An 18079-nucleotide genomic window follows, 5' to 3' on the forward strand; every position below is an offset into this window, starting at 1 on the left:
ATTTCAGAGGTAAAAAACAATGTATCATTTTATGTAATCCAGGTTTCATTAAATTCTTGCACGTAAATAATAATCTTAATTTTATTTATAATTCCATCGCTACTTAACACTATGTAATCATTAATACAGAAAACAATATTTCGTTTATGATTACTTCTCATTATTTATTTTATTTTACACTTTTTCCACGGAGTTATAATGATACACTGATCTTAAGTTATTAATGCACTAAATGTGAATTAATTAAAAAATTATCCAACAGCACCATGTCCAGTAGTCTCAACTCTCTGGGCGCCACTCTATTTGAGGACTTCGTGCGGCCATGTTTCAAGCAGAAGATTAGCGACCACATAGCCAACGTTATGATCAAGTGCGTGGTGGTCATTATCGGCGGAATTTGCCTTCTGATTGTATTCTTAGTCGACAAGCTTGGAGCCGTACTTCAGGTATGCATATTTATATGACGTGTTTGTGTACTCGTATGTATGTATGTATGTATGTATGTATGTATGTATGTATGTATGTATGTATGTATGTATGTATGTATGTATGTATGTATGTATGTATGGATGAATGTATGTATGTATGAATGTATGTATGTATGAATGTATGTATGTATGTTATGTTTTATTTAACGACGCTCGCAACTGCAGAGGTTATATCAGCGTCACCGGATGTGCCGGAATTTTGTCCCGCAGGAGTTCTTTTACATGCCAGTAAATCTACTGACATGAGCCTGTCGCATTTAAGCACACTTAAATACCATCGACCTGGCCCGGGGTCGAACCCGCAACCTTGGGCATAGAAGGCGACTGCTATACCAACTCGCCAACCAGGTCGACTGTATGTATGTATGTATGTATGTATGTATGTATGTATGTATGTATGTATGAATGAATTTATGTATGGGCTATTCCATCTCAAATCGACCGAAATATAGAGACCTTGCACTTTTTAAATACAATGAAACTTTTTCTATCCGTTGACAACTGTGACACAATGCTTTGTGCAAAGTTTGAGGCATCAGAACTTCATAGTCTTTAAATTAAAAATATTTAAATTTATCGTATTTTCATAAAATTAGCAACTTTAAAATGTTGTGGCTCCGAAACCCTTTCACCCAATGATCAAAATCATGGTTTATTTTGATGCTTAGAAATTAAAGTTTATATTGACATGTAAACAGTTTTTCTTACTTTTTATGGAAATGGAGAAATTTAGATTTTTCTTCATTGAGACGTCTTTGCCCACGAAAAAAATGTTTCTAATATATGGTTAGATTCCGCATTGAAAGTACAAATAAACACATATTTTTTACTGGTGCACCATTGATAAGATAATATTGAAAATATCAAATAAAGAAAATAAATAGTACGCGCTTGACGTAACCAGCTGACTGTGAGGCGGTATTTAGCCCAGACAAGCAAGGCCAGGAGACAAACACGTGATGTTTCGTCTAGTAGCGCAAGCTGGGCTAGCTTTATCACAAGTTTTCATAAACTCAGGAGTAATATGACGCCCAACGCTCGCTTATCTTCAGCTCTCGGCCAGTGCTTTCTGTACTGGGCCGTTCAAGTCCAGGCGTGTTAAAATAATTTATTTAATACCCTCGAAATTTATTGCCGAGCCACTAAGCAAACAATGCCGAATCCCTCTTAATAATGCAATTCTTTTTCTCAATTTTTTTCACATTTTTAAAAATGGGCAAAAAGCCTAAAACTAAGTAAAATCAGATTATCTGTCTCTCTGTATACAATAAAAATAAGGATTACTTCTTATCATAACCTACCAAATGTCAGCTTCAAAATAAGCTCCCGTTCAATGTTCTGAAGTAAATGGTTCCAGAGCTCTGAACGCTGAAAGAGGCTTGTTTTTATAAAATACAATAAGTTTGTCACTCAATAGTACGAAAACCGTTTGACTTTCGATAGTATATTTTTGAAAATGCGCTGTCCTCAGCACCTTGTATAAATAGGGAAAAATTAAAGCATTAAAAAAATGCGAGTTTTTTTACTGATCGATATCATATGGAATAGCCCGTATGTATGCATGCATGCTTGTGCCCGTGAATGGTTTTTCTTATTAAATAGCGACGGAGTTCACCCTGAACTCTCCCTTTCTGTATTGATCTTTAGTTTGTAGTATACAATTCTCGTAACTTAAGAAGGTAAAAATTTTGTTGTAATCTTAAGCAGAGATACTAATACCTCGCTCCAATTCACAGCTTTCTGTAAGCGTCAGCGGAGTTACATACGGCGCCATGGTTGGACTGTTCTCCTTTGGGATGTTCTACCCAAGAGGAAACGCAAAAGTTAGTATAATTTATAATGCTCAGATACACTCACACACTGAAATAATAAATCACTATTAGGAATGTAATGGTACCTTTCGTTATCTAGTGATTTTTTAGGCAGTCCTGCGATTACAATCTTTAAATTTAAATTGTATATGGTCCTACGCCAATTAGAATATTCAAGTTATAGGCTTAAGGGGATGAGTAGAGACTTCATATTTTTATAAACATCATCCTTTCCAATAAATGTTCATGCATGTAAGTTCCATGATGATCTAAGGGGTGGCTTTCAAGTTACTCCAAATTAATAAAAAATTGCATATTTTCAAAATCTATCACATCTTACAAAGTTTAAGTTCCATGAATTAATTGTTAACTATATTTATGATATGGTAAGAGTTAATGAATATAACTAAGTATCCTCAATTTTGCATTTACATCTATAAGTGGAGGGAAAATAATAAAAATACATACTGTACGAAATTTCAAAATGTAAATGTTTACTGACTAAATCAGTTTAATTTTTTTTTGTCGGGAGAAGAAGATAAAAAAAAATATACACAACTTAAATTTTTAACTTTCACAGACTAAATAGGTTTCTTTTTTTCCCGAAGAATTAAACAAAACATATAAACTTGTAGTAATATTTATGTTCATAGCATCAAACTTGTGGGAGCCATTACAATTTCAACATAACGAAATGTGCTGAAAGAAAGTCTGAGGAAACAGCTTGTAAAGTTTGTATAGAATTCAAATTTAAGAGTATAACCATAACGTAATTTTTATGCTTCCAAGTAACGCAGATTACTCAAACTTGCTTAACATATAAGTAAGAGATAGCTGACGTTTTTACAATAAAACTAAAATGTAATTTTTGGTTCAAAATGACCAACATTTCGTCTGTCCCATCATTAATTTGAAAGATAATGTACATCTATTGTAATAAAAAATGAGCTAAGTTGCATTTTTAAGGCGGCAAGGAAATGAGGCTATTATAAATTTATAATTAGCACATTCATTCACCAATTGTTACCTCTGAACTTGTCCTACAAGGATAGTAAGAAAGTAAATTAAGGAATACACTTAATTACTAGGCCTACTGCTTTACAAGTACTTTCTTTCTACACATTCGAACAAAAATAGATCCGATATTTTTTGTCTAAAACTCTATTTTAAGGTCGCTGTATTTTACCTTTATGATGAATAAAATCCTCAGGTTTCTTGTAATGAGACTACTATGACCTGAATAACAATACATGGTGCAGCCTCTGACGAAACGTCATGAAAGAAATAATTTGATTGCCTTGAAAGCCTATGAGCGTTAAATGTAATTGTAATTATATTCTTAATATTGCAGTTGTAATTCCCTGGTAGAGGGGAAGAGAAGGCTTGATGGCCTTATCTCTACAAGCTTAAATGAATGAATGCATGAATGAATGAATGAATGAATGAATGAATGAATGAATGAATGTGTACAATGCGGTACATAATATTTCCACTAGTTAATAAGAACAGAAAGAAAACAATCGAAATAATATTGTGTGTTTTGTAAGCCCGTGATCAAGAAAATACAGAGGTATCCTCCAAGTACTCCGTTCCCCATGTGACAAATCAAGATTTCTCCCTTATCATCATTATTCTTTACGAGTATAATTTTAATCCACTGCCTGTGGTGCACTCTAGATAGTATCTGAGAAACTAAGTGGTTTAAGCTTCTCGACGCTAGTGACGTCTATGAGAATGCTCGTAGAGTCAACAAAAGTAAGGTACGTTTAGGGCACTGACATTGAAAAAAATCATATACAGCCAAAATCTGGTACGCTATAAAAATAATTACAGCAAAATATTGATTTTTTTGTATCATAATAGCCCTACTTGACCCTACTTGAACGATGCTGTATCCACTGTGCGGTGTTAGCGTCAGTGGAACTGGTGGTAGCGATATGGAACTGGTGGTAGCGATATGGTATTTGGTAATATTACAGTCGCGCTCAAACCTCCTGACGTTTGCAGGTGTGTCTGCTTATCGGCAGTAGCCAATAGCGGCAGTGCTGCGTTGCAACATATGGGCACGCAGACTCCCGTTTAGAAAGTCTCAAGATCAAATATTAAGTGCGCTCGGAAAACTGGTATGATGTAGTGACCCTGTATATATATATATATATATATATATATATATATATATATATATGATGAATGTTTAATGTTTTCTGAGCACACAGAAGCAAAAATTACATTTCTACCCCGTTTGTTGCGCTCAAGTCCCGCATAAAACGCTATTTTTGTGGAATATTTTAGATATAATTTTCAGCAATGTACTGTAACAGCAATGAAGCGTTTTGGCCATTGAATGAAAATTTTTGCTGGTCAATTTGTTGTCTTTTAGTGTATCTGTGAGTGTAATTACATTGAGTGTTATACGAAAAGTGCTTTCTGTGTTGGAAAAATTGTAAATCTTACGAAATACGATGAAAACAGTCGATCCCGGTTAATACGCGGTTTACACGCGATCCCTTGAACAGCGTCTTATCGGGGTTTTACTATATTGACCCATAAAATTGGAACCAATGGGGGCAGAAATGTGATTTTTGTTTCTGTGTGCTCAGAAAACATTAAACATTCATCATATATATATATATATATATATATATATATATATATATATACACATACACAGGGTCACTACATCATACCAGTTTTCCGAGCGCACTTTATATTTGATCTTGAGACTTTCTAAGCGGCGAGTCTGCGTGCCCATATGTTGCAACGCAGCACTGCCGCTATTGGCTACTGCCGATAAGCAGACACACCTGCAAACGTCAGGAGGTTTGAGCGCGACTGTAATATTACCAAATACCATATCGCTACCACCAGTTCCATATCGCTACCACCAGTTCCACTGACGCTAACACCGCACAGTGGATACAGCATCGTTCAAGTAGGGTCAAGTAGGGCTATTATGATACAAAAAAATCAATATTTTGCTGTAATTATTTTTATAGCGTACCAGATTTTGGCTGTATATGATTTTTTTCAATGTCAGTGCCCTAAACGTACCTTACTTTTGTTGACTCTACGAGCATTCTCATAGACGTCACTAGCGTCGAGAAGCTTAAACCACTTAGTTTCTCAGATACTATCTAGAGTGCACCACAGGCAGTGGATTAAAATTATACTCGTAAAGAATAATGATGATAAGGGAGAAATCTTGATTTGTCACATGGGGAACGGAGTACTTGGAGGATACCTCTGTATTTTCTTGATCACGGGCTTACAAAACACACAATATTATTTCGATTGTTTTCTTTCTGTTCTTATTAACTAGTGGATATATTATGTACCGCATTGTACACATTCATTCATTCATTCATTCATTCATTCATTCATTCATTCATTCATTCATTCATTCATTCATTTAAGCTTGTAGAGATAAGGCCATCAAGCCTTCTCTTCCCCTCTACCAGGAAATTACAACTGCAATATTAAGAATATAATTACAATTAAATTAACGCTCATAGGTATATAATAACCGCTACTTTTGCAAGAATAAACTTTGATAGCATGGACATAATGCTATTTAGGGCCATGTTATTTCATTTGTACAGAAAATTACTATTTTAGATTAAGCTTATCATTCTATTTATTTTATCACACTGCGCCTTTGTGTTATTCGACAAGTTTATTAATCCTAATAAAATTAAAACTATTACAAAAACCGATATAAACTCAGCGAGTACGATTATTTACGTCTGACGCAAGTAATTTGTTTATTTATTTTGCTAATAATTATTACATAACATATAATATAATTACAGAAAAAACTTTAGCTCGCCCCTGAAAGAGGAGAGTTCTATATTTTGTGGCTTTTAATTTCATTCGATGCAATCTGATTATATTTATGTTTATTTATATTATTATTATTATTATTATTATTATTATTATTATTATTAGGGGAGAGTCGGGTAGTATCGGACAGCGGGTAATATCGGACAGTGAGTTTCTTTCATCTACCACACGATGATAGTACCTGATTGACATGGTTACGTTTCTGTGATGTCGCATAGAGAAACGTAACCATGTCATTCAGGTACTACCATATGGTGGTAGATGAAAGAAACGCACTGTCCGATATTACCCGATGTCCGATACTGCCCGACTCTCCCCTATTATTAAGCCTTCTATCAAACCAATCTCATGTAAAGGGTCGCTCTCCACAGTTTTAAAACTACTGCCGCTGAGAGATAGAGACGGAGAGTGCACTTGTGACAACGTCGCGCACGCATGTTACTGGCGCTCGCCAAACGTCAGGAGGTTTGAGCGCGACTGTAGTCTAAGAATTCGCTTGAGATTATCTGACGTGTCTTAGAGTTGCAGAAAAATCTCAAGAAAGTCACACTCAGCGAGATTGTAACTCATGCCTGGAACAACACTTGAACTCGCTGAACTTAAAGTTACGTCAATGACCAGGCTTAGTGTTAAATTAAAAAAAATGTAAACACTTTTTTTACAGGGTGCGCTGGCAGGCAGCATTAGCAGCCTTCTGGTGATGGGGTGGATAGTGTTTGGCACTCAGAAAGAATTGGCCTATGGCAGGATTAAACACACTGTTTTACCTGCATCCGTGGAGGGCTGCGGATTCAACGTTACCTTATCGGAACAGACGGTGTAAGTCTTGGCTTCTTAGTCAAATTTTCTTGCTTTAGTCTATATTTTGTCAAATACGAGTAATTTACTTGTAGCTACCAACAAAGGTCCACATTATAATTTGTCAGATGAAATCCTGCTTCCTGTAGATCTACAGATCATCATCATTATCATCATCATCATGATGCAAGATTTAGATCCATAGGACCTGTTCCGGTTCCAGATCATAATTATTATTGCTCTAGCCTCTTCTGACCAGTCTTTCTGGGTTTCTTTGTCCATGAGGTCTAGAATGAAGTAAATTTTATGATATTCTATCTTCTTGCATTATATTAGTTGCTGGAAGCACTTGCAACGGTATTAAATTATAATTTTTTTCAAAATATATAAAGTTTTCCTTATGTTTCTATATTACCTTCTTGTCTGCTAGTTTATATCGAGGCACTTTTCTTAAAAAAATATCACTTCTGTCACTTGTATTCACTTCTTATCTTTTCAGTGTTCACCGAGCAATCTAAATATTGAGACTGCCATCACTTTATAAAACATTAAAATGATCTCTCTTTTAGCCTTTCCAACCACTGCCCGTCTTATAGTCCAGCACAAATATTGGAATTTACTAATTTCGTTGTTTATATCTTATAATTTTTTGTCGCCTGGTTGGCAGAGTTGGTATAGCGCTGGCCTTCTATATCCGAGGTTACGGGTCCGATCCCGGGCCAGGTCGATGGCATTTAAGTGTGCTTAAATGCGACAGGATCATGTCAGTAGATTTACTGGCATGTAAAAGAACACCTGCGGGACAAAATCCCGGCACACCGGCGACGCTGATATGACCTCGGCAATTGTGAGCGTCGTTAAATAAAGCATAACATTTATTTTATCTTGCAATTTTATTTATTGTTCTATTTAATAGTATCGGTAATTTTATTTGAAGAATATTATCTCAAAATTTGACGACCGAATTTGGCATGTACGTGTCTTTAAAAATTTAATACTCAGAACTGTGAATCGTCACTCCACACTGCAGGGGAGACTTTCCCTCATATCCCCTAGTTAAAATTTTCAAAACTTATATTTTATAACTCTTCAGAAGGAGCTTTTAACGATAATTCTTGTATTTTCTCGTTACTTTAACTGGATCGTTCCTTCTGATCTCATTGTCTGTTTAAGGGAACACTATACTGAAATTAAAACCTTCTATGTTTTTGAAGCTAAATTCACAAACCTTTTACCACTGGTGTATCTGGTTAATAATAACAAATGCACAAAATTTCATCCCTCTATGCGGTAAGTGCTTTGCATTTTAATAACATATTAATAAAATATTGTATGGTTTTATAGAAGAAATCCCTTGCGCCACAATTTACATTGGAACAAATATTACCATTGGGTTTCTCTGTACAATATATCGGTAAATTTCTAGGAATTTTCTATTGCTAATATTTTTATTTTTTATTATTTTATAATAAAAAGTTCTAATTGGCTAAATTTAGTGATTAATTTTACAGCAAAACTCTACAGTATTTTTATGCCATATATAGAAATGAATATAAATGCAAATGCAAATGGTAGGTGGATGAAATTTTATACATTTGTCATTATTAACCAGCTATACGAGTGATGAAAATTTGGTGAATCAAGCTTCACAAATATGGTAATTAGTGATTTGGTCATTATGAACTTTTAAAAATATGGAGCTTTGAAAATTCAGTATATTGTCCCCTTAATTGAGAAATGTGACATCTCAAGATAATCCCCCTTTCTGGTCGCACGGTGATCTCCATAAATATAGGTGTTATTTCGATGAAAAAATATTATTTTGCGACAAATGAAAAATTAAATTACATAATAACATAAGGCGTACATTATATCTGGCTACATGATGCTTTATTTTTCTAAATTGAGAACCGAGAATAAATGTTATTTTTCGAGTCAAAATATCATTCTTCTCCGTTCTTATAATTGTGACGAAGAGAATCTTCTTCTTCTTCTACCTCTTCCTCTTCTTACACTTCTCGTAAACATACAATCTGTTTCTGTTGTTTTTGTTTCTGTTATTTCAGAACTATAACTTTAGAAAACTGGATATTCTTTCTATTTAAACGTTGGTTCTTCTAACATTTACAGAATTTAAACTACAGATGAAGTTACATTTTCCTTCTTAAATTAAAATCTATCAGATTTGGGCTCCAGTTTTTATTATTCAGAATCTAGAAGAAAAATTATTCTTTCAGGCGAAAATATCATTCTTGCTCCTTCTCGTAACTGTAATAAAATTACAGAAAATCTATTAATAGTTCTTATAATTTCTAAGGGTGCTATTCATAGACATTTCGCTAGCCCGCGCTACGAGCGTGCTAAACTAGCCCTGGCTATACACTGGTCACTTGTACAGGATTCATATCATATCGCTAACACTGGTTTATGAATACGAAAAACGTTAGTTCGCTGATCATCACCGGAAGCCCGCGCTAAGAATGTCTATGAATACGGCCCTTAGAGTTTAAACTCTAGATAAATCATTCAGATAAAGAAATAATATGTTTGCTCTTTGAGGACTGAGGCTTCACTTTTTAGAACTATGGACGTGGAAGAAAAATTATTCTTTGTGATCAATATCTCTCTCTTTTGTAGGCCTATATTGTTATTTGTGATTGAATTGAAAAAAAACTCCTTCTCTTCCTCCTCCTTCTCCTTTCTTCTTCTTCTAAAACTTCAATCCATTTTCCGGTACAGTATTTCGGAACTAAGACTCTAGAAAATAGGTCTTCTTTCTACTTATTCAAGACTTCTTCCAGTTTCTTTCAGAATTTAAACTGCAGGTATAGGTACATTCTTTGAGCACAATTGATAGTTTGTTGCCTTTTTTCAGAATTGAGTCTCCAGAAGACGAAGTATTCTTCATATATCACCTTAGCATGATGTATTATACGCTGGCTGGTACAATTGTGGTATTTGTAGTAGGAATTATCGTTAGTCACCTAACAGAAGAACCAAGCGCCGAGAATATGAATCCAGCCTTCTTCACCCCACTGGTGAGGAAATACTTTCTGAAGAAGAGACAGAAGATTGCTCAAGAAAACAACCAGATACCAGAAAAGGAGCTTTTGAATATGAAACCTCGTGATTCGATCTCATGACAAACTCTCATTAATCCGGAACATTTCTGTAACTGTAGATTCGAGTGATTTTGTGAAGTAATCATTAAAACGTCGCCGAATAATTGAGGGTAAAATTTGTATGATGTTAAACTATACGATTTATTGTCAAATTGTATGGCTCTTTAAAATTATTTATAACAAAATTCATGATAAATAAAACAATTTCTGTAACAGAGTGCATCTTATAATAAATTATGTTTAAATGTGTTGATTTATTCTGACATAAAGGGACTTCATCTTTCCACGTGGTCTGAGATAGTTTTTTTTTAGTATGTAGCGTAATTCTGATTTAGATGGCCATAATTTTTTAAATCACATAGAACAGGATAATCATTTGATAAATAAATACGGAAAAAAATTAAATACGTTCCTGCAAGATTATATTTCATCACTACAGTACTTCGGGGCGCATAGAATTCACTAATGAAATAATAAACACGTTTCAAATACAATAAGTCACTGGCTATCTCTCGCAACATGTACGGGTGAGATGGCCATAGGATATAGGGATAGATGATCACCATTATTTTTAAGTAAATACATAAGTTTTGCAAAACAATGAGAGGGTTTTTGTAATGAACATATAAATATAGTGTCTAAGTACATAATTATGGTTTTTTGGAATTTTTCAAGAGCTTGACTTATTTTTTTCCCCCTCTTTTAGTGAATTGTCCTTAAAACAACACAGAAAGAATTTGAAACGCTTATTAATATGTTAATGAAACACAATCCTAATAGATCACACTAACAACATCTTCCAATATTCTTCTTTGTAATTTCATTTACCACAGAATTAGTAGTTGTTAACTCGAAACACTCAGTGGTGCACCCAAATTCTATTTATAATTAAAATCACTATGGAAGTTCAAATTTTAAAGGGAAAAATAATTATTTTCCATTGTTTCTCCTTTGTTCTCCGTGAAAATGGTAAGGATTTTAACGTTGAATACCAATATTATTCGAGAATTAACCAGCATTAAAAGGACAGATTTTTGCGTAATAGTGACTCACCTCCATATGTGAATATTAATATAGCCTACTGATTCCGCAGTATAAATAGTAACATGTTATAGCCTATGTAAATGAAAGAATTAAGACTAATATATCCAAAAATCATACTAATTTAATTTCCAAAATAAAATTGTATATATAGTTTAAATAATGATAGACAGCATATAATACTTTTGCGATCTTGTCAAAAATGAAATCTATTTCCATCCATCTCTTACGGCTTATGAGTTGGGAACATTTTTGTTCTGCATACGCAACTGTTGTGCTAAGAACATGCTTCAATAACCCTAAGCACTTCAAGCACAGATAAACATGTCTACAGAATGTAGTTATGCAGTATGGGACTTTATAGGGAAAGAAAATATAAAGAGAAAGATAAACTTGAATTTAGTAATAAGTAGGAGGCAGATTTTCGCATATTTGCATATTTTATTCCTTATACGGTAATCATATGCTGCCATTATATAAGAGTACACGAATTTCAAGTTATTTGTAACCAAAGATCGAGATTGTATAGTGCATACATATGCATATTTAAGAGGTTACTGCATATTTCAGCTTTTAGTGCATTATAACAGCAAATTTTGTTAGTATCCTCTGTCTGAGTTTCTGACTGATATCTACACCTATTATCAGGCAGTACATCTCACTTGACGATGTACCAGAAGAAGAACAATTGATTGTATGCATCTGAAGTCTGAGTAGTGTAATATTTAGCTATTCGGCGATGTATGGAATGGAGGGAGAAAGGAACTGGCCACTCTACCCCATTATCTCCTGGCCTAGTAGCCTCATAAGTGGTGCCTTCTTGGTATCACTTTTGAGACTCAGACCTGTCTTCGGTCAGTTGACTAAAAAAGAACAAGAACAACAACACCATCTTGTTAAGTTTTTTTGCTAATCTGGTGCTTAAAACAAAACTAAGAATATGGAAAATCGGAAAAATTGAATACAGAAGAATCGCAGGCATCGAAACATATTAGAGCAATCTTCTATAAACTTATATATATATATATATATATATATATACACACACACACACACAATGTGACAACATGCAAGACAGTGCACGCGTTTTCGGCGAAACATTATGGACAATTCCGCTGCAATAAAAATAATTAAATGTATTGCTGACTCTGTGTTGTGCAAATGTATAAGACTGGGACATTATGTTGGATAAAAGTAAAGGTTAAAAGAACAGATAATCAAAACATGAAACCGTCTGACCGTCTACTTCGCACATACATAAGATTTCATTTTATTATGACAAATCAGAGAAACTTCGACAATATGTAGAATGCTTAACCGCAAAAAAATCTTTAATTAGTTTTATCAACGATACCTAAAGAAAAATGTGATAAAAGTGTGTTGCTTAAGCAGTGGATTGAAGGACGTGCAGCTCCAATAACTGGTGTGTCCCAATATTCTTAAGTAATAACAAAAATACATCAATAATAGTAAATTGCTTTACATACTGTATATAATTTATTTTAATATTAGACCTATATATTTCGTTACTTTTAGTACACATATCGTGAGTATTTAAGTGCATATATACAGCGCACACCGAATAGCATTTTTCCCGAATACAAAATTCCCGAATCCACATTTCCGACAGACATTTTCCCGATTTCTTTGATTTCCATTTTCCCGAATACAAAATTCCCGAATTCACATTCCCGACTTCTTTGATTTCCATTTTCACGACAGTACAGTAGTGTATATTACTACACAAATATAATTAATATATTTATCGTATAATTAATTACGCTCTCTCTTTACAAAGTAAAATAATGTCCAAGTACTCTCAGATAATGGAGATGTCTGTTATCGGTTGCATAGGTATGATAATCCTTCAGGTATTCGTGTTTGCAAGTTGTAGCCACTCTCTCTTCGGTTGTGCCCTTACGCGTCTACCCAATGTGAATTCCGCAATCATGGTCCTCGTGTTCTCTCTTCCTTTTAGAGCTCAGTCAAAATAGTGGAGAAGCTTGGATGATGTCTCCCAAACACCACTTGCAGACGATTGTGGAAGCCTTCCGACAGACTATTTGTTCGGTGTTCATTACTTAATATGGAATTATGCTTGTTCAACAATGTCGTATCTTATCGAGGCACGAGCTCGTGCGCCACTGATGTACGTGACGTCAGAGTTATCAAATATTCGAGAATTTCTCGTGTAATATATTCGGGAAACTGAATAGTAAATTAAATCCGGGACTATGTCTTCAGGAACTTGGCTTCGGGAGGGTCGATTCGGGAAAATGTAGCTTCGGAAAAAGTCAATTCAGGAATGCGGATTCGGGAAAATGTAGCTTCGGAAAAACGTCCATTCGGGAATGCGGATTCGGGAAAATGGGTGGGATCGCGTCCGTAGTAATGATGTACACAAGTAAACAAAGACCAAGGTAAATTTGTTTTCCTACAAAACCTAATACTTATCGGTATTCAACGTTATTCCTGGAACCAAGATTCCCTATTGATTTTTGCAAACCGTGGAGAAATTTTAAAATTTAGGACGGGGGAACGATGTGTTCCGAGAAGAAGTACATTGAAAACGTTTTCCACCAGAAAAATTAATTTACTTATTTTCTGCAAAATTGTACTTGGATATCGTCGTTGTTCCTGCAATAACTCCTATGCGACATATTTATCGATTTTCAGATTTTTGCTCTGTTAAATAGCCTAACTTACTGTAAGTAGTGATAGCAAAATAATAAAATCTCCTATATGTAATTATATTTCTTTAAAAAATTTAAGAATTCACAGTCTCCTATGTACTACTACCATAGAATGAATAAATGTGATTTTATTCCTACTGAACAATTTTATATTTTGCACATAGGAGTTATTGCAGGAACAACGACGACATACAATGTGAAAATCCGACTCTCTCACATTTGAAAATAATCCGAAGAAAATAACTACCCTCAGAAAACATATTTTCCATCAATATGATTATTGTCGTAGGATATCCAACACGCAATGGTTTATGAGTAACATCGGTCAAGCGGCAGGACTACCCATGGCTTCGTTTTATCACAAGACAACTTAATTTCCTGGTGCTATTCAGTCATCCTTTCCGAGCCTACAAAAATTTCCCCCCACTGAAGTTTGTAGTGACGTTTACGATGCGTCGCTCTTGACTCTATTTATTACAGACACAAAACAGCCTGAGTCCTTCCAGTCTTTGCACACTGCAGTGGGGATACCATAGAGATACTTTACAGTGAGTTTGGCTGATTTGTGAATTCGTAAAGTTCAGTTTATAAATTGAAAAAGTGCAATTTACGTTTTTGGAATAACATGCGTTAGAAATTAAATCCTGTTATTTTGAATTTTCCACAAATTAACTATGTTTTACTACAGGAAGATAAAGGATAATATTGTGATGTTGTAGGAAACTGAATTCGAAACTTAGTGAAAATACATTTTTGCTACATTGCTAGTGCCTATATGGTTCGGTTATTCTGTTTGTCTGTGCACAGTGATGTCTTCAAAATTATTGGTCGGATTCGTTTTATATTCAGGGAATTTATTCCGGAATTAAACACATGAAATATGTCTTTTTAATTTAAAAATGAGTGGATATTCCTTAAATACTAATACAAAATGTCAATTCAGTTAAAACCAAAATAGGGGCCTTCCGTAGTTTCATTTTATTGAGTGTAATATTTCAACGAAACATCCTGCGATATAAAGAAAATTAATTTTCTAAGCGGAATTAATTTAGATAAACTTTTATTTACGTTTTTCGCGAACATAAGACTAAATTTTTACCTATTTTGGGTAGGTAGTATGTGATATTTACTGAAAGAAATGTCGGCCATTAGTTTTAAACCACACACACTTCTTAAAGGATTATCAATCGCTGGTTGTAAATCGCCGTTGTTAATATCGTGAGTAAATTTTAGCAATGTAAGATTCAAAGGACAATGAAGAAATGCACTTAAAGTGTCATATATCACCATTTTCTTATTGAACATAACAGACAAAGCCAAATTACAATGTTCAAGAGTGACAAAGTAACTTATAAAACATAAACAAGAAAAAGGAAACATACTCTTATTGAAATCTGAAACAAAATAGAAAAAAGAGAAAGAAAAAAAAAGAGAAATTTAAAAATAAGTTGTGAAAGTAGCTTCAAATTAACTAAAAATAATATTCTGTAAAATATTATAACAAATAATTCTGTATTTAGAGAAATTCATTTTGAAAATATCAGCATTCGGATGAGGATGTAATTTATTGTAGGCCTATAATTGTAACATTTGGAAAACTGGGAAATTTTTGTGGGATTCCGTATTTGCCCTAGGTATGAAAAATAAATATCGAAATTTGGTATTAAGCTTAGGTAAATATAATGTTATATTATAAAATAAACCAACACAATCCAACTTATTGCTAAGAATTTTATAAAGAAAGTTTAAAAGATTGACAAGTTCGTATAATTTGCAAACACATAAAATGGAAATGTTTAAGCATTGTAGCACAACTCTCGTAAGTAGGATAATTATTATAAAGTCTATAATATAACCATTTTAGAAATTTATTTTGAATTTTTTTCTAGCAACAGAGTATATTTGTTAGTAACTGGTTTCCAGACAACCGCAGCATACTCTAATTTAGATCGAACAATGGAATTATACAAAATTATTATAGTTTTGACTTTAAATTTACAAGAATGTATCCTAACAGAACCTAAAATATTATAGGACAAATTTATAATATTATTGATATGACTATGAAATGTGAAATTATTGCTAAATAATATACCTAAATCTTTATGTTTATTTTCTGCTGATAACTTTTTTGTATTTATCTTATATGATAATTTAATTTAATTTTTCATTCTAGAAAAGGTCATATGTATACACTTATTAATGTTAAATAGCAATTTATTATTACTAGTAATACTCCAAATATGTAAGTTTGTAGTTTCGTTTTGAAGTAGCTTACAATCTGATATAGTTTTCATTTATTTATTCAATTTAATGAGTATCATCAGCAAATAATAAAATTGTAGAATGTTGTACACAATTCACAATATCATTAACAAACAATAAAAACAATAATGGACCAAGATTAGAATCTTGAGACACACCAGAATTTACTATAAAAGGCTTAGAAGTATGTCCATGAAAGTTCACAACTTGTACTCTTCCTTTCAAGTGAGATTTAGTTAACGACAGTAAAGAGAAAGAAAATATAAATCGTTTCAATTTGAATAAACGAATATCATTGTCTACCTTATCAAATGTTTTCTTAAAATCTATACAAATAACATCAACTTGTAATTTAATATCTAGTTGGGTTGAAAGAAATTGAGTGAAATTTAGTAAATTTGTGATAGTTTATTTTCCAATCAACCCATTTTATTTATATCACTCTAATTACTTGTTTTCGCATGTAACAGAACTCGTGGCTAATTGTCAAGTAATTAGGCCTATATACCTCTAAAATTACTATAAATTAATACCGTAATTTGTTATTTATATTATGTTCAAATAACAAGTTCCTTAAATAGCAGATGTAAATATCTATCATAAATATATTTTGCCGTACATTTTACAAATAAAGTTAGGCCTAGATGACTTACTATTTGGTATAATAAATCATATAATCCTCGTGTAACTTAGAAACCGAAATAATTTTTGAGTAATGTTGCAAGACTTACCTTGCAAACACGCTTGTCTTTTGCATGATAATTCAAGAATACACATTGTTCATGAAAATAACATCTGAAACATGGCACGTACTTCAAAGTGTAAGAAACGCTCAAATATATTGTACTGTTTTTTCTTTCTTCAATTTGGATACAAGCCTGTATTTTTCAACTGTAAAGATTCTTTGCATTTCTCCTTTCCTTAATCCACAATTATTTTACCAATTGAAGATTTGTCACGTGTTCTTCGTACGGTTGTATTGTAGTCCATGCCACTCTATGTTCATCACATTCTCGACTTCGTTTTGGACCTAATCGATTGGCGATTTAATTTTACAAATTTTATAGGGCCGTATTCATAGACATTTTTAGCGCGGGCTTCCGATGGATGATCAGCGTTTTTCGTATTCATAAACCAGTATTAGCAATAGGATATGATTTGAATTCTGTACTTGTAACCAGTGGATAGCCGGGGCTAGCTTAGTACGCTCGTAGCGCGTGCTGAGAAATGTCAATGAATAGCACTCTTAATGTGTTGGCTACGAATCATATCTAATTTATTTTACAGACATTGCATATTCACGTAAGTTACACTTAGGCCTAATTATATAATTATTTTGTATGTTTCCGTCATTTAACTTATCAAATGTTTTTTTACATTTATTTTACAATTGAAAACTAAAATTGTCTCTCGTATTTCGAGAATCTTCAGTTCTGTCGATTAAAGTGAGTACTTGAACACATGTAGGTCTCATAAAGTTGAAATGAAATAAACACACAGTATGAAATATTAAAATGTTATAAAATTACAAAGTACATATCAATTTAAAAAGATAAAAACAGGTTATATAATATATAACATTAACTGTTCGTTTTAATTTTTTTTCAAGTCTTATCGTAGTAAAAAAAGTCTTTAGGTTATACTATAGTTTTTACAATCCCAACTTGTATTAGCTTATTACACGCTTAGTCTCAGTAGGAAAATTCTACATGTAGCAATATTTATATCATACGGGTGGATAATATGTTTTTGTAGAAAACAATGATTCGTTTTAGGATGTTATTATATGCCGTAATTCTATGCTCATAATATTTGTAACAGTTATATTAAACCTGAGAGGACGAAAACATACAAAATACAAATATATAATAGATCTAATCTGTTTAAATTTGAGATTCACATTTCGTTCGTTTAGTACAATTTTCTTTAGTGGTTTGAATGAAAATTGGAGATAGCTTTTATGTTAAAATTTCTTAGTCTACCTATGTTCGCATATGCTGCTTTTCTTGAATACTCAACAC

The 18079-nt window shown here is 33.1% G+C and overlaps 2 protein-coding genes across 2 annotated transcripts in view; both read left to right on the forward strand.

Annotated features, from left to right (window-relative positions):
• LOC138712081 (sodium-coupled monocarboxylate transporter 2-like) overlaps positions 1 to 10328 on the forward strand; it is a 72546-nt gene extending 62218 nt beyond the window's left edge. The window contains exons 10-13 of the mRNA XM_069843473.1: positions 263 to 446; positions 2225 to 2311; positions 6804 to 6958; positions 9813 to 10328. Of these exons, the coding sequence (XP_069699574.1) occupies positions 263 to 446; positions 2225 to 2311; positions 6804 to 6958; positions 9813 to 10080 (694 nt within the window). The 3' untranslated portion in view covers positions 10081 to 10328. The remainder of the gene's footprint in view (positions 1 to 262; positions 447 to 2224; positions 2312 to 6803; positions 6959 to 9812) is intronic.
• Positions 10329 to 14277: 3949 nt separating this feature from the next.
• Positions 14278 to 18079, forward strand: part of LOC138711641 (sodium-coupled monocarboxylate transporter 1-like) — an 89795-nt gene continuing 85993 nt past the window's right edge. Inside the window, exon 1 of the mRNA XM_069842773.1 lies at positions 14278 to 14341. The gene's annotated coding sequence lies outside the window, so the exon portion shown is untranslated. The remainder of the gene's footprint in view (positions 14342 to 18079) is intronic.

The sequence above is a fragment of the Periplaneta americana genome, chromosome 13 (genome assembly GCF_040183065.1).
Source record: "Periplaneta americana isolate PAMFEO1 chromosome 13, P.americana_PAMFEO1_priV1, whole genome shotgun sequence".
NCBI classification, from domain to species: domain Eukaryota; kingdom Metazoa; phylum Arthropoda; class Insecta; order Blattodea; family Blattidae; genus Periplaneta; species Periplaneta americana.